This window comes from Cyanistes caeruleus, unplaced genomic scaffold (assembly GCF_971803275.1).
Source record: "Cyanistes caeruleus unplaced genomic scaffold, bCyaCae1.hap1.1 HAP1_SCAFFOLD_76, whole genome shotgun sequence".
NCBI lineage: Eukaryota > Metazoa > Chordata > Aves > Passeriformes > Paridae > Cyanistes > Cyanistes caeruleus.
The window spans coordinates 1,978,987-2,003,181 of NW_028255888.1; the positions used below are offsets into that span (position 1 = coordinate 1,978,987).

The 24,195-nt window shown below is 52.3% G+C and overlaps 2 protein-coding genes and 1 long non-coding RNA gene across 3 annotated transcripts in view; 1 reads left to right on the forward strand and 2 right to left on the reverse strand.

Annotated features, from left to right (window-relative positions):
• The window catches only part of LOC147646935 (uncharacterized), a 592,289-nt gene that overhangs the window by 40,073 nt on the left and 528,021 nt on the right, over nt 1–24,195 (forward strand). Inside the window, 1 exon segment of the mRNA XM_086872733.1 lies at nt 896–900. Coding sequence (XP_086728859.1) covers nt 896–900 — 5 coding nt within the window.
• LOC147646937 (uncharacterized) lies at nt 3,767–4,632 on the reverse strand. The gene is made up of 2 exons (XR_015281763.1): nt 4,499–4,632; nt 3,767–4,204 (listed from the first exon to the last, which is right to left on the reverse strand). It is a non-coding gene; the product is annotated as an uncharacterized LOC147646937 (long non-coding RNA).
• LOC111944788 (uncharacterized) lies at nt 9,834–13,488 on the reverse strand. The gene is made up of 3 exons (XM_086872794.1): nt 13,402–13,488; nt 11,889–11,967; nt 9,834–11,703 (listed from the first exon to the last, which is right to left on the reverse strand). Exons 2-3 carry the CDS (start codon nt 11,938–11,940, stop codon nt 10,697–10,699), a joined length of 1,059 nt encoding a protein of 352 aa, XP_086728920.1. The 5' UTR covers nt 11,941–11,967; nt 13,402–13,488; the 3' UTR covers nt 9,834–10,696.

Sequence of the window (24,195 nt, forward strand, 5' to 3'; positions counted from 1 at the left end):
ATCCCAGCCTTATAAGGAAAAGTCTGAAGGACCCTGAGATAACTAAAAATATGCAAAAATAGCGATTTCTATAGGTTGTACACAAATGTTACTATATTAGTATACTTAGAAAGATTGGTTAGTTAAGGAATAGAATATTCAAAGGTATAGGTTATATAAGTAGTGGTATAGAAGAGCTCGGTCTCTTTTTTCTCTTGCTTGCTCTTTTTTCCGTCTCTCTTGCCCTCTCTCTTGCCCTCTCTTGCTCTCTCTCTCTACCTCTCTACCCCACGCCCTGAAATAAACTTCTAACACTTAACTCGATTATAGAGGTCTTTGCCGTGTCTCTGACCATCCCCAGAAAGCATCTCTTACAGTGACCCACTCTGCTCCCCTTGTTTCCCCTATTGTATTTTTGAATGGAACCTTCCACTCCTCCCATAGTTTCTTCCTATTGGTTAAAATTTTGTACCCGCCCTCTGGCCTCCCCCATATAAAAACCCACACTCAGTTGTGTTCTTGGTCTTCAGTCCCTGGATGCTGCAGTGGAGTAAAAGCCTTTGGAACCCATACTGGAGATCTCCTCCTCATCCTTGTCTCCACCGTGCGCCTACCAATATCCTCGTGCCGTGGAGCATTTGCTCTAAGCCGCACCTTGGGTCACCCCGCTCCCGAGTGTCACGATCCGCTAACACAAGTGGGAGTCATGAGAGGTTCGTTTGATCTCAGATTGCAAAAAGGACACCAAAGGATTTCAGTTTAAATCACATCAGCAGTAATACATCTTTATTTTAGTGCCAGCAACAAGGGTTATGCGATAGAGGATAGGGAGAGAGAGAGGGAGAGAGGGATAAAGAGGCAAAATGCAAGGAGAAAAAAAGGATGGGGGGCGGGGTTATAGCTACCAACAGAGAAGACAGGGTCGCCGGTGTCTTCTTCCATCTCTCTCAAAAAAAGTAACTTGGAAAAGTCATTTTTACAGTCTGTTTCAAAGCAAGGGGCAGCTGGCCAAGAGGTGGGGAAATTCCTCGGCTATTTTGGTGAGACCCCTTGCTCTGGGAAGCAGGTGTAAGGTACAGAACAGGCCGCTCCTTACAAGTCCCTGCTCACCAGCAGGAATGAAGGCAGTGTACCTTGACAGCACAGCAAGCACACCTGCAAACCATCACCTGGCAAGCTTCCACCTCAACCAGGCCAGAACCCCTGCACAAAGTCCCTTGGTGTCTTCAGGGTCTTGGTCTCTGTTCTTGCAATGGTTGTGAGGCAGATGAGGGAAACTTCGGACCGTTTCTTACAGGCCTCTGCCCATGTTTAGAGTTTGAACACTCCATCTCTCCATATTTTCTAATGAATTAAAGGGGATATTTTAGTGTATCATAGTCCATGTCCATGGCCTTACCAAAAGAACTTTCAGCCCCAATACTAAGGCATCTCCTCATTCTCCTTTCATCTGGGACTTGACTCCTTCTTTACTGACTTTGGCGTCTTCATGTTGTCTTCTACACGTCCTCACTCTGTCCTTTTCTCTCACCCAAGGGGAGGATCGAGGTCTGCAGGTCTCATCTGTGCACTGAAATAGTTAATATCTCACCCAGGCCTGCAGATGATCATGATGGTTTTTGCCTGGTCCAAAAGCAGTCACAGTGATGAATTTCAGGCTGCCCTGGAGCTGTGCAAAAATCTCAGGGGGCCCAGCCAGAACAGTCATGGCTATTCTGCCCACATGGCTGGTCCCAGGCCCCTGCTTCCTTCAATTTCAGCTGCGGGCCGATGGCTTCCCCTCCCTGTGCCCGGCAGCCGCTGGGGCCGCGCGGGCTGTGGTGAAGGGGGCCTGGCGGAGCCCGGCTCGGTGCAGGCCAGGGTGGAGCAGGGCCAGCCTGACCAGCACCCAGTTAACTCTTCACAGCTGGAAACAACAGAGAGCTTTCCTCGGCTTGACTGTCTTTAAAATGTCAATTTCACAGAGGAGAATCCAGCTTCTAAATGGTTTCATAGGTTGTCAATTCTCAGAGCCAGCCAGCTATTGGTTTTGCTAAGCACAGAGGAAGCTCTTAGCAGCCCCCTCCTAGAAAAAGCATTTGCATGGGTGGCTTCTTCCCTCCTCACCAACTATCAACTAATACAAACCAGCACAGACACTCACGGTGGAACAGGAAGCAATTTTGAAGCAATTGTTTTAAAGCAAAATCAGTTATTGCACAGAGATTGATGTTACTCCCCCACACCACTGGAGAGACACAGTGACTCCACCACCTCCCCTCTGGCCAGCCCATTCCAATTCCCAATCAGCCTTTCTGTGAAGAACTCCTTCCTATTGTGAAAAACGAGGTTCACTCACTTAATAAACTATAAAAGGTTTAATATAAACAAAAAGACAATTAGGAGACAAAGACAATAAAGCAAAGGGTTAAAACAGCCAGGGTATCCTGGTGCGTTGCCAGGAACACACCTGATATCTTTGGAACACTCCCATTCTGCTGTGGGATTTTAATGCGTATTCATATTTTTCCAAAAAGTATTTTGCATGTCTACGCCCTGAATCTGCCTTTTTAGAGCATGTGTCTTACAGATTTTATTTCCCTTTAGCACATTTTTATTTGGGCTGGGTTTCCTTCTTCTGCAGGTGGTCAGTGTTGATAGCAGCCTGGGCCCCATCATTTGTTTCCTGGAGGTTATCTTGCTTTGCACAGACAGGACATTGCCCTAACATCCAAAATTCTTCTTGACCTATGCCTAAAACTTGCTAGCAGGAGAAAAAGACATTGCAAAATCATAGAACATACAGCATTCATCTTAATACTTGCAAAAGCCAGTATCGCAACATGGATTTATAACAAGGTACCCTTTATTGTCCACTGTATTTTTGATCTAGTAGTGGCTCTTTTTGTTTTGTCCTATGTACTAAGTGGTCTATATAAAGTCTGATGTCTGTTAATCCTTTGTCAATTCAATAAAGAATTCATTTTATAATAAACCAAATCAGCCATTCTTAAGAACTTGTGAATGAGAGACATTTGGGGTGCAGGCTGCCTCAAAATGAGCTGCTGCCACAAAGCTGAGACAAAGGCAGAACTTGTCTAAACTTGTCTCCATTTGTAACAGCAGAGCCCAAACAGAGGCGGAGGAAGAAGGAGCAGGAGCTGTTTTGTGGCCATGCCCAAGAGAGACTGGAAAGATGCCCTCCCTCTGGTCTCACTTGCTTGGCTTTCTGACAGGCTCTGAGGCAGGGGCTGCAGTTCCTCAGTTTTGGGGCCCAGAACCAAGGCCGGGATCCCGGCACTGCCTGACAGCGCTCCGGACGCCGGCACGGTTGTGCGTCCGAGTCTCGGCCACTGTGCTGCTGCTTCATTTGCTCTTAGACACACCCACAGCTCCCTGTTAAGCCCAGATGCTCTCTGGTTCTGCCCTCTTCCTGATCCTGAGCAGGGATGGAGCATTACTGTGCTTTCAGGAAGCTATTCTTGAAAGCCTCAGGCATTCTAAGCTCCTTTGCTGTCTGTGGATGCTTGACACAGAACCCCACACAGTGGGGTTCAGGGCATACTCAGCTTGGCTCTTCCAAAATCCAAGGCTCAGGGTGCTCAGCAAGACCTTTAACTCCACAATGTTGTGGAACTGGACCTTCAGCACAGGGACCTATCCAGCCTGATCTGCGCTCGTTCCTCTGCATCTCTGAACAAAACACAGTGCAGAAGAGAACAGCAGGAGGGGCCCGTGTGTCTCAGGGCTCAGGATTTGTGTCACAGAACTCCAGAATTGTGACCCTTCAGCTCCACATAGATGCAGGTTAAGTGAAAAAGCCAAACTGTTTATTGCTGGAAGGCAAAGCAAAGGGATGAGCTGAGAGGCAAAAAAGGGGGTGGCACAGTCTGAGGGCTGGGGGCATGGAGCTGTCAAAAGGGAGGAAGAGTGGAAGGGAAAAAGAAGGAGTGGGCAGTGTCTGAGGGCTGCAGGGAGGGAACTATCTACAGGCAGGGAGAGGCCTGAAGCCACATGAGCTTCCCACAGGCTCAGCTGTGCCAATCATTAGCTGTGCCTGGAGCTCCAGCTGGTCTCTTCTGGTGTCAAGGTGTTCTCATCTTCCATGGCATCCGGAGGTCTTCAATGAACACTGTTTCTTCTGAGCCAGCAGATGAGTGTACTTCTGCAGCTCTTTCACTGAATATCAGTAGAACTACTATGTTTGTCTGGGAAGGGCTGTCATTCCTCCTCAGGGCTTAAAAGGCTGGAAGAGAGAGGAACAGAGCCACAATCAGAGCCCGCATCTGTGGGAATCCTAGCAGAATGTCCTGCCAAGGCCATCCCAGCCTGCTCTTGCCAGAGTTACAAGTGGACAACGGGATCAGCTGCAAGGTCCTGGTCACGAATGCACACCCGCCAAATCCCCCGCCCCACGTCCCTGAAATCTCTCTGTGCTCTGCCCTCACCACCCCTTGTCCACACAGGGAGCAAAGCCCTCAGTGGCCAGGGCAGAGACTGCAGCTCCCCCCGCCAGCCCCCACGGACAGCACTCACTCACCCTTACTGAAGGCCTAGAGCTCTTCCTGCTGACCCCTCATTGGCACCTCGACCATCTCTGGGAACACAGAGCCTGTCAGGGCCCCAGCGGCACAGCTCCCTGCCAGCGGCGCTGCCAGCCCTGGGGCCACACGCCCTCCCGCCCCCGGCAGGGCTCAGCCCGGGCCCGTGCCACATCCTGACTCAGCCCAAGGGCACGGCTGCCAGAGGCCGGCAGCAGCCCCGAGGGCAGCCGGGGCTCCAGGGCGCCGGGCCCGGGTGCCGCTGCCGGGGCAGCAGCCGCGGCTGGGCCCGAGCTGCGGCGGGGCGGGGAGGGAGCCCAGCCAGGTTCGTGGCTCACCGATGAACCTGATGGCCGCCGCTCGCAGGGACTCCTGTGGGCTCTGCAGGTACGGCAGGGCCCGGCGCAGGTGCTCAGCTGCTCGCCTCTCGTCCTGTGCCAGCTGCAGAGAGCGGCAGGAGGGAAGGGTTGGTGCGGGCTGTGCCCCTCGGTCGGGCACTGCCTGCGGCCAGCCCCGGCCTCCCGTGCCCGCCCAGCCCTGAGGCCCGGCCAGCAGCCGCTGGCGCCGGGCTCTGGAGGGGGCAGAGGGCCGGGTGCTGCCCGGGGAGCCGCGGTGCCGACCCGGCCCACAGCCCCAGTGGGCCAGGGTGAAACAGAGAAATTAGGAATTAGGAATCATTTATAAAAATTGCCTTGAGTAAAAGAAGGGGCTACAAAACCCGTGTGAAATGCTGACTGCTCCCCTAAGAGCAGGAAGAGAATAAAGACTGCAGGATGAGATAAAGAGCTAGAATACATAAACAGGATGCAAGCATAAATGCACCACAGGATGAGGGGGGTTCCTTGGATTCTTTTGGACCCCTAAGCCACAAGAAATGGAAAGAGAGGGTTCAAAAGAACTGAAAGGAGCATGCACAAAAAGACAAGGTGAAGAGTTCAGCTGCAGGAAAATTGCTGACTTCAGCCCCAAAGGCCTCCAGACGACCACCAGAGTGACAACAAGGAGCAGTGTGCAGCTGCAAATAGGCGTGGAACTAATTTTAGTATGAAGCGGGAAAAGGCAGGGTTAGCAAATGAATATGTATTAGGTGTACTGTGTAACCCTGGTTTGTAGAGAATAAAAAGGCAGAAACAAGTCTCCAAGGTGTGCATGCTTTCGGAGGAGATATCCTCCATGCACCTCAGCACTGAATAAATTCATACCTACTCTCATAACTACTCTGTGAGCTATAGAGTTTTTCTATCCGCATACCAAGGGCTCCATTGGCACCTGGCTCGGGGCCACAGGAGCCTGGAGAAGAACGTGTGCGGCCCAGGGAAGGGAGCAGTGTGTGCGGCGCAGGCTGGCGCCCCTGGGTGCGGCACTGGGCAGGGGCACGAATGCTGCTCTGAGCCCTGGGGCCCAGCCAGCACTGAAATCTGCAGGTGTGGCAGAGTCCCCACCAAGGCAGACCTGCCACCACCCGAGCCCTGGCACTGCTGGTGCCCATCTCCTGCCCCAGAGACCTGTGCCCCTGGGGGGCTTCTGTGCCAGAGGGCAGCCAAAGCCCATGTGCATTGGGGGCTGGGCTCCTTCCTGCAGGAAGCTCCTGGAGCTACTGCTGGCCACTTGCTATCTGTCAGATGATGTTGCTCCTTCCTGGAATGAGGTTTTCCATGGAAGGGGTTTGCAGTAGCACAAAAACACCATCAGCTGCTGAGTTTCCTAGGATGGTTTGACTGTACGGAGGCACTGTCACATTTCAGTCTGATCTTCGTTCTGTTTTTCTGGGAGAAACATTAGCCCACTCTCTGATGTTCAAGGCTTCAGTTGCTGCCTGTCTGTCTGTGTGCAGCTGGTACAAGTCAGACATTTTCCCCAGACACAAAAAGTCCTGCCTGGACAATCACAGAGCTACATCTATTTTTAATTTTAACTTTTTAAAATTTTTCCAGAGCCTGCTGGCTGTGTTCAAGGTTTTCTCCCAATTTTCTCCCAGGTGCACATTCTCCAGAAATTGTGCTTTTACATCCTTTTGCATTTATTAAATTTACCTGCAATGACCAGTCAATCAAAACCCTGGGAAAACATGAACATCAGGTTGAACCCTGGCAAAATACTTATCTCCCAAATCTGAAGCCATGAACTGCCAAGTACCGTCCCTGCTGTCACACCCTGTCCCCTGTAAGTGTGCTGATGCCATTTCAAAGGGGTTGCAAATGAAAAGTTTTAATATTTTTGTAGTTTCCGCATTGGCATTAAAATCCTTGACTAGAAAAATCACATGTCAAAATTTCTAGGATTCTTCCATACCAAAGCTGTCATTTTCACCCTGGATTTTAGAGTGTCTGAACAGTCACACAAGGTTTTAGTATTAGACATTACAGAAAAAATCTTTGCTGTTTGGCTATATCTTTACATCAGCATGTAGTCCTGATGATTCCTTTAGGCAGGAGCAGCGAACACAAGAATGAGCCAAACAAGCTATTCCTGTGTTCTCATGTCCTGCACAGCAGTAACTGGGAATTCAAGAATGGATTCAGGAAGCAATGGGTGCACAGGGAACCACCAAGACTTTGGGATGCTGAAATGGACCAGCCTGGTGCCTGTGCCCAGGCTGCACCGGGCTGAGTCCAACTGGACGATCTAACAATGGTTGAATGGACACACCATGGGCCACTGGAGACTCCTGCTCCTAATTCTGTGAGCTACAATATTCATTTGTGATTCACCAGATGATTTTTTTATCTTTGCTTGAAATCCAGGAGAAGAAAAGGTCAACATGGAGAAGTGTTCTTCCAGTTCTAGTGACAGTTGTGTCTGCACACCGCCTGTGCCCATGGCAGGGTGGTTGGAACTGGATGATGTTTATGATTCTTTGCAACACAAAGTGCTCTGGAATTCTGTGGCTCTCCAAGTGGAGAGCAAAACTGAGCTGTGTAAGTCCCTGCTTTTTTTCAGCACATGCTGCTTCTTCCTTTGTTCTAAGCAAGTCCAGGGTTTAGTTTCAGAGCTGACGCCTCTGTCATTAAGATGCCTTCACAGAAGAGAGGGAGGGCAGGTGTAGCACAAGGCTCGAACCCCATCAGTGTCTCTCTCTCACGATGGCACCAATGCCGCTGCCTTGGGACACCTGAGTGTGGAAGGGGAGCCCACCCTCAAGCACGGCCATCCAAGTCAGTCACGGGCACAGGCTGCAGCTGAAGCTGCCCAGTGTTGCTGTGAGGCTGCAAGTGAAGAGAAAGCCATTGTGGCCAACTCTGCTGAAGGCTTTTGCCAAACCAAAGGCAGCTGTGCCCACAGCCTCCCCGTTTGGCACCCGGCTGCTGCGGACACCTCACTGTGCAGGTGCCGACGTTCGGGGTGCTGCTGTTCCTGTGCCCACTCTGCTGCTGTTTCTGTGGGCTCCAGAGCCTCTTCAGCAGCAGCGACTCTGCAGCCCTGCTCGAGGAGACATCGCCACCCTCCCCATGGTGGCAGCAGCTCTGTGGGCCCTGAGCTCTGTGTCAGGGGGGCCTCGGTCACAGCACCGTGGCCTGGGCAGCCGTGAGGGCCTGGGCTGGTGGCCAGCCCTGCCTCTGCCCACTGCCCCTTCCTGGAGGCACCCAGTGGCCGTGGCCTGGCAGCACCCCCCTGCCCTCCATGTCCCCAGCCAGCCCAGCCTGGGCACCTTGGGCTGTCCCCACCCTCCTGGAGGGCTGGTGTCCCAGCCTCGAGGGCTTCTGCTGCAGGCCTGGGAGACATTTTGTGGAAGCACCGGAGCAGCCGGGTGTCAGGAACAAGGCGGCTGCCCGGGGGCTGCTTATGGCCTCTGACACCCAATTCCTCAGGTCTTCCCACCACCCCGGCCCCTCAGGGGCCTCCTGTCCCCTTGGAGCCTCCAGCCTCCACACATGCCCCTCACGCCTTCCCACGGTTTTGTCCCGTCTGGGCCTCCACAGCCCCTCATCCATTTACAGCCTCCCAGTGCCCTGTTCCCTCAGCATCTCCCCCAGCCTGGCCCAGCAGCAGCGCTGCAGCCCCACAGGAGCTCCAGAGGAGCTGGATCAAGAGGCACCTGGGAGCCCTCAGCAACCCAGCCAGCACCACACAGGCAGCAGGACACAGATGGCACTTCCTGGATGGGACAGGGCTTGTGCCTTCAGCAGAACCACCAAAGGCCAAGGGTTTCTGGCCATTTTCCCTGCACCACGGCATGCCCTGACAGGTTGCTGAGCACAAGCACCCATTTCCGTCTCTTCCCGTATGCCCTGCACACCCTGGGCAACAAAAGAAAGATCTTAGGACTCTGTGTATTATAACATATCCTGTATTTACTGTATGTATATTCCCTATGTAGGGAAATACTTTAATAGAGTAAAAGCATGATATTTTAGTAAAAGCCTGTCTGCACAACCCAGCTTTTAATTCAGGTGACAATATTAAAGGCAGTGTCGTTGAAATTCTCCTGGCACAGTGAGAATAAAGAAAAACAATGGCATGGTGTACATGCAAAAGAATGTAAACAATATGTGTTAACCAATAGTAGCTTGTTAAGCCCCGCGAACCCTGTCAGACCCTACAAAAGTGTGCTAAAGATAGAAATAAACGACGTTTGCTACACCTCTATGAGGACTCAGTGAACAGTCTGAACAGTTTTCCATTGGCCTATTGGACCAAAATGTTATATATTTCTGTGCGGAGAAGAAACTCTGACTTCCACAAGCTATGGCTGACTTGTTGCTCCTCTATTAATCTCATGCCTTGAGACTGATATCTTATCGAGCTACTTGAGCAATAAATCATCTCAAAGCATAGTGGCCTCATCCCTCATTTTTCATCTTGACACCAAAAGCACACTGGAGATGTCTGGGGCCATTCATCATTTCTCTGCTCTCCAGCACTGAGGCAATGCACTCTGGCTACAGCTCTGAGCTCATGCCCATGGCAACCACTCCTGGCAATGGGGCTCCATGGAGCTGCTCTCAGGAACCCCCTAAGACTTGGGGAGTGCCCCAAAACCACCTCAGAAACATAAGATACCCCAAAATCTCTGCAGGAACGTGGAATATCCAAAAACTCACTCAGTAATGGGCTCCCCCTTTGTTCATTATCCCCAAACTTTGACTGTCTCATTGCAGACCCCACCCCACCTCCCCAGTCCCAATCCCAACCCATCCCATCCCTGCTGGACATCAAGACCCCCTTCCCAAGCCCTATTTCCCCCATTTCACACCTCCCAAACTCCATCACATCCATCCTGCCCCATCCAATGCCCATCTCACCCCTCCTGATCTGCATCCCACTTGGCCCAATCCCCTTCCAACCCCATTCCACCTGATGCCTTCAGAAGGCTGACCTAGAACAGAGCCGAGACAGAGTTAAGAATAAAGTTTATTATACGGCTTTAAAGGATACACCTTGGGCAGTACAAGAGCCTGGCCAAAAGTACACCCAAGATGGAGCAAAAATGGTCACAAAAATGGACAACTGATCACAAGGTCTCACATTTTTAGAAGTTGAGGTCCATCACCATACTTGGGTTCATGGTCCAATTACAGCTTCAGATGAAGAAGTACAGTCCTTCTTGTTTTCTCTCTTCAGTCCACCCTTGTTTATGCTTTTGGGCCTGAAACTTGTAACAAGTGCCCTTAGTATCAAGCTAGAAAATGAATTGTTTTGTCTACCTACTCTGTGAAGAGAACTCACCAACACTTAATATGAAGTTCAAAACTACAAACCTAGGCAGCACAGAATATGAAAAATATGAAAGCTAAAGCTTAAGGCATTACACCCTGAGAACCTGTGGAATCCAGTAATTGTGGGTGGGAATGAATATTTTTTGGGGGGCATTGAGTGGTTTTGAGGTGACAGATCAAACTCTCTCATCTCCTTGAGTGCCAAAAGATGGAGACAAATACACCAAATAACCCCCAAAACCCTCCCATGTACCTCCCTCAATTCCAGATCCCTTGAAGCACTAGTAAAAAGTGAGCTTTTAGATGCCTTTGATGAATCTGTTGATTGTTACTCCAATTTTGTAAATTTTAAAGGGATGAAGATGAATCAAAAGAATATTAGAGCCAAACCAAATCACCACCAGCTCACTGTCTTCCCAATGCAGATCACTGGGAACATGGGTCATCAGGGCTCTGTCCAGCGTGGGGCCTCTGATGGGGGATGGAGCTGGAGCAGCACATGAAGCTGTTCCTGCACTTGGGGCACTCACAGGGCTTCCCTTACTGGTGCCTCTGTTGGTGTCTGGTCAAGTTACAGCTCCTGGAGAAGCTCTTCCCACACTGGGGACACTCATAGGGCCTCTCCCCAGTGTGGATGCGCCGGTGCCTGAAGAGGTGGGAGCTTTCCTTGAAGCCCTTCCCGCACTCTGGGCAGCGGAAGGGCCTCTCATCCGTGTGAATCCGCTGGTGCTGGAGGAGACTGGAGCTGGTCTGAAACCTCTTCCCACACTCGGGACACTCGTAGGGCCTCTCCCCAGTGTGGATCATCTGGTGGATGATCAGTTGGGACCTACACCTGAAGGTCATCCCACATTCCCCACACTCATAGGGCCGTTCCCCAGTGTGGATGCGTTTGTGGGTAATGAGGCTGGAGCTCTGGCGGAAGCTCTTCCCACATTCCCCACACTCGAAGGGCCTCTCCCCAGTGTGGATGCGCCGGTGGTTGATGAGGTTGGAGTTGTACTTGAAGCCCTCCCCACAGTCGGGGCAGCGGAAGGGCCTCTCATCCGTGTGAATCCGCTGGTGCACGAGGAGATCTGAGCTCCTCCGAAACCTCTTCCCACACTCGGGACACTCGTAGGGCCTCACCCCCGTGTGGATGTGATGATGGATGACGAGCTGGGAGTTGCAGCTGAAGCCCTTCCCACATTTCCCACACTCATAGGCCCATTCCCCAGTGTGGATCATCTGGTGGCAGATCAGGCTGTTGCTGTGGCTGAAGCTCTTCCCACACTCCAAGCACTTGTAGCGCTTCTCCCCATCCTGAAGCTGCTCATGGACCACCAGCTCAGAGCCCCGGCTGGATCTCTGGTCACCTTCCCTGCACAGGGTGGGTCTTTCCTCCTCAGAGCACCCTGGGATGGGTTTGGAGCCCCTCCTCCTGTGGGATCTCCGGGGCTTTTCCTCCCCATTGGATTCCTGCACTGTGGAGCTGCTCAAAACGGCCTCTTCCATGAGGTTCTGCCCCAGGAATTTGTCCTCCCTGGTCTCCATCCTCAGCTCCTTGTCTGGGGGAGGAAGGACAAGGAGAGGATGGGATTTGCCTCCGTGCCAGAGGGAAGGGGAAGGAGATCCCCCCAGTGCATCCCCGGCAGGACGGTGTCGGCAGCGGGGTTGTCCTGCAGCCGGGGCCATGCTGGGCTGGGAGATGGAGCAGGAGAGAGGGGGAAAGGGGCACTGACTTCCTCCTCACCTGCCTGGGTGTCCTGGGGCATCTTCCTCTTCCTCACAGCCTCCTTCTCCATCCAGACAAGGTCTGGGATTGGGAAATCCTGGTATGGGTAAAACAGGGGAAGAGTACATTGACTTTGAATGTCTCTCGGTCCAAGACCATCTTTAGAAGTCACCGGTCATCTGGGGCCCATAAAAACCTCCCAGACACCAAAATTCAGCCCTGAAATTGCCTCCCAGGAGTTCCCCATCTCTGGTCTCTCCCCTTTGGTGTTCAGGGGTTCCTCCCTGTCTCAGCTGCTGGGGGTTACGCTTGCACTCAGGTTCCCCTGTCTGCTCAGTCCCTGCCCTTTTCAGTCTACTGGGAGTGCCAGGAATCCAAAAAGTTCCCCCTGTTTCCATCTCCTCATTTAGGGATGATGGGGCTTTTTGGATTCCCATGGTCCCTTGTCCCCCTGATTCTCTGCTTTGGAGTGCAGGGGGTCCAAGGATTCCCCCCTGCTCCTCTCCAGGCTGTTGAGGGTCCCGTGAATTTGTGGTTCCTTCTTCTTTCTATGATCTTCCTTTGTCCCTTCTCTTCCATCCCTCCCCCTCCTCCCCCAGGAGCAGTGACACCCTCAGTGCCCTGTTCCTGAACCCCTCACAGCCCACAGCAGGAGCGGGGATGGAGCTGGGACAGGTCGGGATGGGCAGCGCAGGGCTCTCCGCTGCTCCCACCCGCTGGGGACGGGGGGAACCCGGCCAGGGGAAAAGGAGAGGGAAACTGGGAAAATTGGGGGCTGCAGATCCCCCAAAACTGGGGCTGGCTGGGGACCCTGGCTGGGGACTGCCAGACCTTGGGGCTCCACTGGGGAGATGCAGGAGGGGGGAACACAGAGAGGGCTGGGGGATCCCAGGAGTGGCAGCACTGGCAGGGACTGGCTTGTACTGGGATCAGCCTGGGATCGTCCTGGCAGTGGCTGAGATTGCACTGGCTGTGTACTGACATCATACTGGGATGATACTGGGAGCAGCTGGGACCATGCCAGGAGAGACTGCGATCACACTGAGGGAGACAGATCTTACTGGGATCATACTGGGATGATACTGGCAGTGAGTAGGAGGCTGCAGGGGGCAATTGAGACCAGGTTGGGGGCAAATTTGATATACTGGGAGTGAATGGGATCGTGCTGAGGCTGACTGGGAGAGTTGAGAGCAAATGGGATCATGCTGGAAGGAACTTGGAATATGCCCTGCGCTCCCCGGAACCCCGGGATCGCCCCCCATATGTCCCATAAGTGTGCCCCAGACCATCCAAAATCCCCGAGTGCCCCCTCAGCGCCCGTTCAGGACCCCCCAAAACGTCCCCGGATCCCTGAATGCTCCCGACCCCACAGATGCCCCTTCCAGCCACTGCTGGGAATTCATCTCCTATCATCCCGGAACACGGTTCCACGCCCAAACCACCTGCCGTGTCCCCTGCCCTAAAGAGCTCGGTTACAGCTCCCCAGGTTCCCCCCAAGTGCTCCCGAGCCGTATACATTCGCCCCGAGGACCTGCAGCCACGGCTCGTTCGCAGAAGTGCTCTCCAAGTGCTTCCCCACGCCGCCAAACGCGCCTTCCGAGCCACTTCCGGGACTACAGCTCCCGTCATGCTCTGCGGCGCCCATAGAGCGCTATTGCAGCTGGGACTCCATCTCCCGTCATGCCCCACGCCCCACCGGAATCTATTGGAGCTGCGCTTATAACTCCCGTGATGCTCCGCGGCCCCGTTAAACCGTATTATACAGGCGCCTACAACTCCCATCATCCACTGCGACCCATAGATTCCCTGTTACAGCCCCCCAAGTGCTCCCCCAGACCACGAATTGTCCCACAGAATCCCTAAGTGCCTACCCGACTCCCCCAAGTGTCCTCCAGACCACCAAGTTCTCTCTAAATTCCCTCCCCAGACACAAAACTGCCCCAAATGTTCCCCAGAAAAGTTTCCATGGACCCCAAAGTGGTCCCTTTTACCCTGTCTGAGAAAATGATTAAAAAATATGATCAAAGCACTAAAAGTAGGACAAATTAGCATAAATAGTGGTCAATTAATTAATGAAGGGAATTGTGGTACTTTGAACCAAGGACCGATAATGGTTTTTGTTCCTAAAAATGTATCAATTCTTTCATATAAATATAAAAATTAGGTTCTAAAAATACAGGACAATATTATTATAAAAAATAAAATTTTATTTTTTTTAATTAATTAGATTTTAATGATAAAGAAAAATTCTAAAGAGAAATGTTATCAATGTTTTGGGATGTCAGTCCCAGGTGGGCCATGTCAGACATGCTGAGGCTTGGGGTGAGGAGCAGGTTGTCCAAACAGGGGCAGCCTGCAAGGGATTCATTCTTCTCTGTGACCAGACTGCCTACGGAGACATTCAGCATCAGGATTGTAAAGAGCAAATCCTGACCTCCTGATCAGTACACAAAGATGTTTTACAGTTTGAACAGTAGAATGTTGTCACCATAAGGTGCCTTCTTTGTTAATATAGCTCATATTGTGTCACGTTTGTTAAATACCAATGTTGTTGTACCAGCCTTCTTTGTTAAAATATTGTTATAAATGAAATTAGAATTTTGACAACTAGGTCCCTTGGCTTAATGGCAGTTTAATTAAAAATGAATTCAATTTACTAAACTGAATAGTAGTGTGGTATAAAAGAATACAGTTTTGTAAAATAATATAGTTTAATAAAAAAATAAAATTTATATATATAATCTACTAGTAATTAAGTATGATTAAAGCATAAGCAAAACCCACCATGGTATGGAGGCTTCCCACCCTGCCTCACCTTCAAAACAAAGCACTTCAAGCTAAACTCATATACTGTATGCTTATACATATTCATTAATGTTTCCTGTAAGTTTCCTCCTGTTTCTGAGTTTTCTGACTTTACATCATTTTTCTTCATGGCACATGCCTCACTTGTTGTTAGGAGGTCTTCAGTCTTCTTTTGGTGGTCTTTTGGTGAAGGCTTCTCTTCTTCCTCATTGTCCTTTGGATAACCTTACAGGCTTGTGTGTGTGTACTAAGCCTTGTGTTATGTTAGTCTACTAATTAGCCTTATATTTACTAATCCTTATGCCCAATGCCGAAATTTGGTCTAATTTTGGTCCATCTCAAGGCCATTTTGGTCTTGAGACACCATTTATCTTCTAAACTACATCCTGTACCTTAATTTTGACATGTAACATCTGCAAAGGGGTACATCTGCTTTGTAACACTGATTCTTGATTGTTTCTAATAATAACTTTAAGAACAGTTACAATTTAGTTAGCACAAACCAATTCCATTTATTACAACTGCAAATACTCCTTATAACCTTTTTATTGGTTTCCATGCTAACGGCCTTGCCTTCTTCCTTGCTATGGATAAACTTGTAGTTTCTCAATTTCTTCTTTTGCTCCCTCAATTGTCTGGCTGCAGACCAGTTGCTAAGCCCATCCACATTCACCTCTTAGTCTTCTGAGGGAAACTGTGAGCACAGTGAGAATCTCCCAGTGTGCAAGAGGGTCCCTGTGTGCCAGCTGCAGCTGGGGCCTCAGCCATCTCCTCTCTCAACAGGTTCCCCTCTGCAGCTTCACAGGAAAGGCCAACACCTCCCTCAGGGACACCTGCACCACACATTTCACATCTCCATGCCCATACGTGATGTCCCTGTCACAGCTGCATTACCAGCTTGCTGCTGTGCAGATGCTGCCACCACCCAAAGCAAGGCCCTGTGTCCCTGAAGGGACCCGCCCTGCTCTGTGGCCTGGACTGAAGGTGGGTCCCTCCTGCCAGGGCAGGGCCTGACACAGCTCTTCTGTTCCAATAAAGAGATGGAGCTGTCACCCCAGTGTCTGGCTGGTACCACCAGCAAAGCCCACACAGCACCAGCCCTGGCTGAGCTCCATGTCCAGGAGCAGGCGGGGCTGACCACGGTGTGGGCAGGCAGGAGCCAGGCAGGGGCTGCTGTGACCAGCAGCGGGGCCCCGAGGGGCTGGGGGAGTCTGTGTTGAGTGTCCCTGGGCTGAGGGCACATTTCCTTCAGTGGCATCACCTGGGCCTGGACCTCCTCCAGTGCCATGCCCAGGAAAAGAGGGAACCACCAAGAGCATCTCATGGGACAGAACATGACCAGCAATGTCAGCAGGCAAAACCAAGGTTTTGTTTAGCAATGACCCTTTGATGAAGTCAAAGATTTACAATCAGTCCAGTACAGATTGGAGTACAGATGGGAGAACACTCAGGGGGTACAGCCAAGGCCATGAGGTCACAGCAGTCTCTGGGGTGACAGCAGGCTGAGGTGACAGCAGGCTCTGAGGTCACAGAGGTCCCAGAGCCCCGTGGTTGCACAGCACCACAAGGACCGAGCAGTCAGTCCTTGACCACGACTGTTGTGGCAGCAGCGGTGGCAGCAGCGGTGTTGACATTGGGACAGCGGTGTCAGGACAGTGGTGGCAGCAAGAGCTGCAGGACTGGCAGTGGGCAAGGCACCATGGCCTTTGCTCTGCGCCTCCTCCTCCTGCTCCTCCTGGCAGTGGCCCTGCCTGACAGGGCTGCCCAGGCTGCTCCGTGGCGAGCACGGCGAGCAGGTGAGCCCACGGCCTGGCTTCCCTTTCCTGGGACAGCACTTCCTTCTCCCTGGGAAGCATTGGGGATGGTTTTCCCCAGGGCTTGAGGGAGGGTTTCCTCTGTGGGAGGGAGAGAGTCCCCAGAGCCCCTGGGCTGGTCCCGCTGCCTCTCCAGGGATGTTGCACAGGGCCTGTAAAGAGGGTGGAGAGTGACCAGAGCCAGCCTAGAGCTCCCCAGGCCCCTCTGCAGCTTTGGCCATGTCCATTGACATCTGGCTCCCATGGCCTTACCTGACCCCCTTGCAGTGCCCAGTTCCCTAAGGCAGAAGGGGATCCCAGCACACCATGGAATGGTTCTGATCTGTGCTCCCTTCTAGATTGGGATCGTGACATGGAGCATCTGGAAGCCCCGGGACATGACGGTTTGAGACCCATGGAGAATGCTGGAGGCAAGTTCTCAATGTCCCTTTCCGCACAGAACAATCAGTGTCAATGTGGCAAGAGCTCACTCACGTGCCACTTCACTTAAGAGTCTGAAGGTTGATGGATTCTGGAAACATCGCTCTGCTCCCTTCTGGAGCCCTCAGTGATCCCACAGCATTGCTGTCAGTGGGAGGAATGAGTATTTAGCTGTTAATCTCTTCCCATGTGCAATGCCAGTGTCACCTTCCGTGTGCTCTGTGCAGCCACAGAGAAGAGCAGAGAGGAAGGGGCCGGGCCCAGGGCTGTGCCCCGGGGCTGTGCCTCGTGTGGCTCCTTTGCCAGCCCCAGGGAGCCTGAGGATCTCCTACAGAGCCATGGGAACTCTTCTGTCCTGCCTTTCTTTGCAGCCAAGCCTCTTGGTGAAGGTGATCTGGCTTCCCAACCCACATCCAGGACTGAGGATCTGGGAGATGGTGAGGGTAGGTCAAGGCCTTTCCCCCTGGGAGAGCTGCCAGCTCAGAGCCCAAAGCTCAGCCAGGGCAGCATCGCTGCAGGTGCCAGGACAGAGCTGTGCACGTGTGTGCCCTCGCCCTGCGTGATCCCCTCAGCACTCCTGTGGCTCAGTGCTGCCTGTGCAGATCAGCAGACATGACTGAAGCTTCTGTGGCTGTTGAGTTACAGGTGTGTCTGCAGGGAGGACTTTCCAGGCTCCTTGGCTGGATGCTGCACACAAGCCCAGCTCCCGTCACAGGGGTGAGTATTGTGTCCTTGCTGATCCCACAAGCTGAACCCTGATTTTTAGGATCCATTCCTGGGACATGGATATATATTTTTTTAATTAGGTCCTCCAAGAGGAAAGAACAAAGCTGCAGGACACTGGAAACCCCATGAGCCATCCAATACCATGCAGCAAATGCTGAAGGAAATGCTGCAGGGAGGACAAGGTGGGTCCATGTCCCTTAGCCTTCTCCTGACACTCAGCAGCCAGGGGCTTTCTCTGCACATCAGGACACGCCATGCCCAGCAAAGCAGGAAGCAGATCCATGGCAGCCTTGCTGCCCCACTGCTGCTTTCATGGCCTGCAGGGCTGTTTCCCAGCCTGGCCTGGCTGCAGCTTCTCCCCAGCGTCTGCAGGAAGGCATTTGGCATCAGCTGACAGGGAGCCCAAACTGCAGCATGGGCCATGCACACCCTGAGATCCCCTGCAATTTCCTGGTCTTGGGCTAGATCAGGTGTAGGGGCTGTTTGGAGGAGGGAGGGCTCTGGCCAATCCCATAAGTTTATATGATTTCCTAATCCTTATCCATGACCTCGACTAGTATCGCATCATGATGATACCACTTCCCAGAAAGGGGAATGGTTCCATCTGATCCAGCTGTGGTTTTTCCTTTCTCCAGAGATGAACCCAAAGGCTGTGCTGAAGGTGCCATTTCCCGGAGGAAGCAGTGGCTCATGGGCAGCCTCTGCTGCAGGAAGGGAGGCCCTGCCAGGCACAGCCCCAGGAGGTAATTGCTGTGCCTCTGGGTCTGAGCCCTGCTGAGGCTTGAGCTGTAAATCTCTGCTGCTTGGCAGAGCCTGCCTTTCAGGGATTTTGCACAGAGCATGGAAAAGGTGTTGAGAGTGTCCAGGGCCAGCCCAGAGCTGCCCAGGCCCCACTGCATCTTTGGCCATGTCCATTGACATCTGGCTCCCATGGCCTTACCTGACCCCCTTGCAGTGCCCAGTTCCCTAAGGCAGAAGGGGATCCCAGCTCACCATGGAATGGTTCTGATCTGTGCTCCCTTCTAGATTGGGATGGTGACATGGAGCGTCTGAAAGCCCTGGCACATGACGGTTTGAGACCCATGGAGAATGCTGGAGGCAAGTTCTCAATGTCCATTTCTGCACAGAATTATCAGTGTGAGTGTGGGAAGAGCTCACTCTCATGCCATTTCCCTTAAGAATCTGAAGGTTGATGGGTTCTGGAAACCTTGCCCCACTCCCTTCTGGAGCCCTGAGTGATCCCACAGCATTGCTGTCAGTGGGAGGAAGGAGCATTTAGCTGTCGATTCTTTTCCCATGTGCAATGCCAGTGTCATCTTCCATGTGCTCTGTGCAGGCACAGAGAAGAGCAGAGAGGAAGGGGCTGGGCCCAGGGCTGTGCCCCAGGGCTGTGCCTTGTGTGGCTCCTTTGCCAGCCCCAGGGAGCCTGAGCTGGTCCCATTGCTGCTGCCAAGCCCTGGCCCTGCCTGGGGCTCAGTTCAGAGCTGCTGGCAGCTCCAGGGAGTCCTTTCTCCCCTGACTGCCATGCAAGGGGCTCCTTCCATCCCACTGTGGGGACACTTGGGGACACTGCAGGCATGTGGTCCCCCTGCTCCTGCTCCTGAGTGGAAGGCAGAGAGGAGGGAGTGCCTTGGAGGGCACCAGTCACCCAGGTGCACTCATTGCCACTCTGGACTGAAGGAGAAATGGAACTACTTTCCATTAAGGTCCTCCAAGATGGAAGAACAAAGAGATAGAAGACAAGAAATCCCTGGAGGCATCCCAACTTCTGGACAAGATGCTGAGTGATCTAGAGAGACGCCATGGTGGGTTCATGTCCCTCAGCCTCCTCCTGACACTCAGCAGCCAGGGGCACATCAGGACACGCCATGCCTGGCACAGCAGGAAGGGATCCATGGCAGCCTTGCTGCCCCACTGCTGCTTTCATGGCCTGCAGGGCTGTTTCCCAGCCTGGCCTGGCTCCAGCTTCTCCCCAGCCTCTGCAGGAAGGCATTTGGCATCAGCTGACAGGGAGCCCAAACTGCAGCACAGGCCATGCACACCCTGAGATCCCCTGCAATTTCTGTCTTGGGCTAGATCAGGTGTAGGGACTGTTTGGAGGAGGGAGGGCCCTGGCCCAGCCCCAATAATCTGGGTATTTTCCTGACCCTTATCCATGACTTTGACAAGTATTGCCTCCTGAAGATACCACCTCCCCTAATGGTGAACAGTTCTATCTTATCCAGCTGTCCTTTTTCCTTTCTCAAGTGCTGGAGCAGATGTTTGTGCAGATGATGGCATATGCTAGAGGAAGGAATGGCCCTGTGCGAGCTCCTGATGCAGGAAAGGAGGAGATGCCAGGCCCAGGCACAGGAGGTAATTGCTGTGCTGGGCTCTCCCTCGGCAGGGCTGTGTGCCAGCAGCTCTTCCCTCAGGGCCTGCATGGCCCGGCAGCAGCCAATGCTGGAGGTGCCGTGGCTTCCAGGCCTCTGGAGCTCATTCCCAGCCCCTGGGAATCGGGACTTGTGCACCAACATCTCTCCCCCAGCAGCTGCTCCTGGAGCTGGTCCTAAGCATCCAGAGGCCCAAGACACAGGAGCAGCCCAGAGTGGGAGCCCTGCCGTGAGCCCAGGGCCACAGCCAGCCCTGGCTCCCAACTGGGCAGGGGATGCACTGGCCCCTTACAGGGCCTGGCTCTGTCCCCTTGGGCTGGGGGAGCTGTCACAGAGCAGGGAGGGTCAGGGGTGGCAGTGGCTGCTCAGGGATGGGTTTGGCCCGTGTCCCTGGAAGGAGCCACTGCCCAAGCAGCTGTGCTGTCCCGGGCTCTGCTCTCAGCCTTCTGGGCTTTGTTGGGTGGCACAGCCTGTGCCAAGGGGTGGCAAGGTGCCTGCAGGCCCCAGCTCTGGGGAAACAGAGAATGTCCTGGCCGTATCCACCGTGCTGCCAGCTCAGCAATGGAGCACAGCACAGGCTCACGCTGCCCATTGCTCCCACAGATGCACTTGGCAAGTCCAGTATAAATGCTGAGAATCCATCGAGCACCCCAAGAGTGTTCTGCCCGCAGGATGTGCGCAAGTCCTGCATGATAGGCACAGCAGTGACACTGTTCACAGTGCCACTTTCCGTGGTCCTGTGCTATGTTGGATTCCGGTGGTGGAAGGACAAGAAACGGTAAGTTGTTGTTCATCTCCACCCTCCAGCTTCTTGAAAGGCTGCTCATAGTCAGGAAACATTCCCAGTGAGGCTGCTGTGCACTTGTGGGTAGTCAGAGGTTGCCCAAATAACTCTGCTGAGAGTTCTGCTGCTGCCCAGGACTTTCATTGGCCTCTTAATTGCTGGGCCTTGTCCTGGGGAGCCCGCTGGGGCTGCAGCCAGTGCTGGCTCCCACTGAGGCTGCCTGGCCAAGAGCAGCCCCAGGAGCAGCAGGCAGAGGCAAAGCAAGGTGAGCAGGAGAAAGAGCGGGGACGAGATTGCCCTTGAAAGGCAGAGGCGCTCTGGGGCCCGCTCCTGGCCAGGGACCCTGCCCAGAGCCATCCCCTGCTCGCTGGGGCCTTGAGGGGCAGCTGTCCAGCTGGGCCAAGCTGTGCCAGCAGCTCCAGCCGTGCTGGGGAGCCTTGGCCGCTCTGGGCCCTGCTGTGCAGGAGGGTCCCTGAGTGCCCATGGCAGCTGGGGGCCTCAGCCACCTCCTCTCTCCACAGTCACCCTGCTGCAGCTCCAGCATACCAGCCAAGAAGGTGTGACTCTCCCTTGCCCCCAGGGAGCCCAGAGATTGCCTCGTTCATCAACTCTCAGATGTGGCCTCAGAAGCAGGAGTTGACCTGGAAAGCAGAGCACCAGCACTCCGTGCCTCCCCCACGGCCCCCCAGCCCGGCTGTGAAGAGGAAGCCCCCTGAGATTCCCCCACCTCCTCCCCTCCCGAGCCAGCCACCCTGGTCCAGCTAGGACTGAAAGTGGGACAGCCATGACAGGGCTTGGGCCACCAGCAGCCTGGGGCATCTGCTCTTGGCTACAAATAACACATTACCTGTGGGTAACAGCCAGAGGCACTTGTCCTACTCTTTTACCTTCAACAGGAAAGGCTGAAGATTCTTCCCATGCCCTGTCTTATCCCTTGCTCTTTTGATTTTCATACAGCTGGGTGCTGGCTGAACCTTTTCAAAGAACTTTATTTACATTTCGTGTTTTACCCCACCTACCAAGGAGAAAGAAAATAAATAAAAGATTTCTTCAGTTTAGACTTCATTTTTAATGTGGTTGGGCCACTCAAATTTTGAGCAATTAATTTTCCATGGTGCCTCTTCCCTTTTCCTTCCTATCTACCAAAAGTTCATCTGGACATGAAAATCAACAGAATTACTGAGATTCACCTCAAAGCCCAGAGGAGAATCTCACACAAAATATTCTCCCTGTATACTGCACAACAAGAAATATTCAGAGGAAAATACTGTGTCACCTGAGGCTCCTGGAACTCCCAGAATCCTGAGCCTGCAAAAGAGGCAAACAGCCCTGGCAGCAGCTGAGGGGAATTCTCCTCAGACTCCTCAGAAAGTGTGTCACTTCAGGAGGGGGAAGCTTTTAAACCTTTGCCTTACCTTCCTCCTGTGCTAAAATGTAAGGCTCCTCCTGAGAAAATACTGAGCTACAAACAATTCTCCATTCCTCAATAAAGCTGCAAAACCAAATGTGGTCACAAGTTTTCCATCAAAGCTCATTTGCAGAGAAACCCCACTATACGTGTGCAAATATTTATTAGCATTTCAGTTCACTCTAAAGATTGCCCCTTTTTTGTCTCAGAGAGAATATTAGAACCATTTACTCTTGACAGGACTCCTTGGATGGCCCCCAGACCTGGCTCCTCACCACGCCCTGCCTGAGCTGTTCATGCAGCCAGGCAGCACCACCTGACTTTGCCACCCTTTTCAGGCCTTGGGCACGGCTGGTGCCACGGTCCCCTCTGGTGCCACAGTCCCCTCTGGTGCCACAATCCCCTCTGGTGCCACGGTCCCCTCTGGTGCCACAATCCCCTCTGGTGCCACGGTCCCCTCTGGTGCCACAATCCCCTCTGGTGCCACGGTCCCCTCTGGTGCCACAGTCCCCTCTGGTACCACAGTCCCCTCCTGGCTCGTGGTGTGTCCCTGCTGCTGGAGGAGCCCTGCTCGTGCTGCTGCCTGCATTCAACAAGGCTGGTGCTACTTCCCAGCTGAAAAGAGACCAAAGTCACTGCTTTGGGCAGCTGGTTGGAACGAGTTTAACACTTTCTCATCTCTATCACAGACCTCCTAAAACCTGTAACTTCTCTTATTCTTTTCCTTCTCTTCTTCTATACTTCTGTGTTTTTCTTTCCTCACAGATTTCTCAGTCTCCTTTGGGCTGAGCTCCTTTGGGATCCTCTCTCGTGGGCAGTCCCGCTTATCTCAGTTCTCTGGGTTTGAAGAAAAACTCCCAAGTTCATTATAATCTTGTTTCTCATGTTTATTAGAAGGTTATTACAAAACTTGGCAGGTCTCTCCAGACTATCTGCACAAGCTCAATTCACCACAACCTGGCTCATTTTGCTCTGATGGTACAAAATGGCCCCGAACCACGCGGCTGCCTCATCTTTATATCTATTTCTAACCTTGTTAACTACGGACACGTGTACTGTTTTTCTATTTTAACAACTAAGTTTTCTATATCCACTTACATAACTAAAACTGCAACTAACTTTCAACCAAACATTCTTTGTGCTCCCAAAAGCTGCAGAATCATGGAGAAGAAGGAAGAAGAGCTAAAAAAGACCACACCTTTCTTCCTCCATCTTTACTCCGTGTATTAAACCCCTATAAAATCTGTATTTTTCACCTCAGTGGCATACTAAACATTCTACTACTTTCTACTTAATTTTTTATAAATCCTGGTTTACCCAGGGAGAGTTGGAAGCCTTTCTGTCAATGGCAAATAGGATTGATACTGTTTTGGAGAATAGGACAAACAGATAAATGTCTCTCCATTTCTGGATTCCTGTATCTCCCTCTTCTCTTTGCCAAAAAAAACCAACTTTTTTCTTTGATTACTTGTTTTAGAATGGCTTCCCTGACCCTGAATGAGTCAAGCAGATGATGTCTAGATTTGACACATTGGTCAAAGCTCTCCAGACATTTTCTCTCGACTGATTCATGGCAAAACTGTGTTGCATAAGGCAACCAACAAAAGATAAGGCACAAATACAATGGCTAATTGATCTTATTCAACAACCTTATCTCTCGCAAAAGTTCTTAAATTTCTGTATTAAACACCTCTCCCTCACAAAGTCCTCAGTCCATAAATTTTGCACGCTGTTTGTTCAATGTCTAAGATGTTGAATGCTGTTTTCATGCTAAATCACGTTTGCGTACTGGCTTCTTGATTTCTGGAGTCTTCGTCTGCTTGTTTCTCAGCTTGATACGGTTTCACGCACTTTGCAGGAACCCACTTTGGTCCTGCACCTGTGGAGACACAAGCATATCCTTTTCCTTTTTTGCCTGAAAGGGTACTCAAAGGAGTTTTTAAGCTCCATTCCTGGGGCCAGAAGAGATGTGAGGTGACTGTGACATCGGCACCTG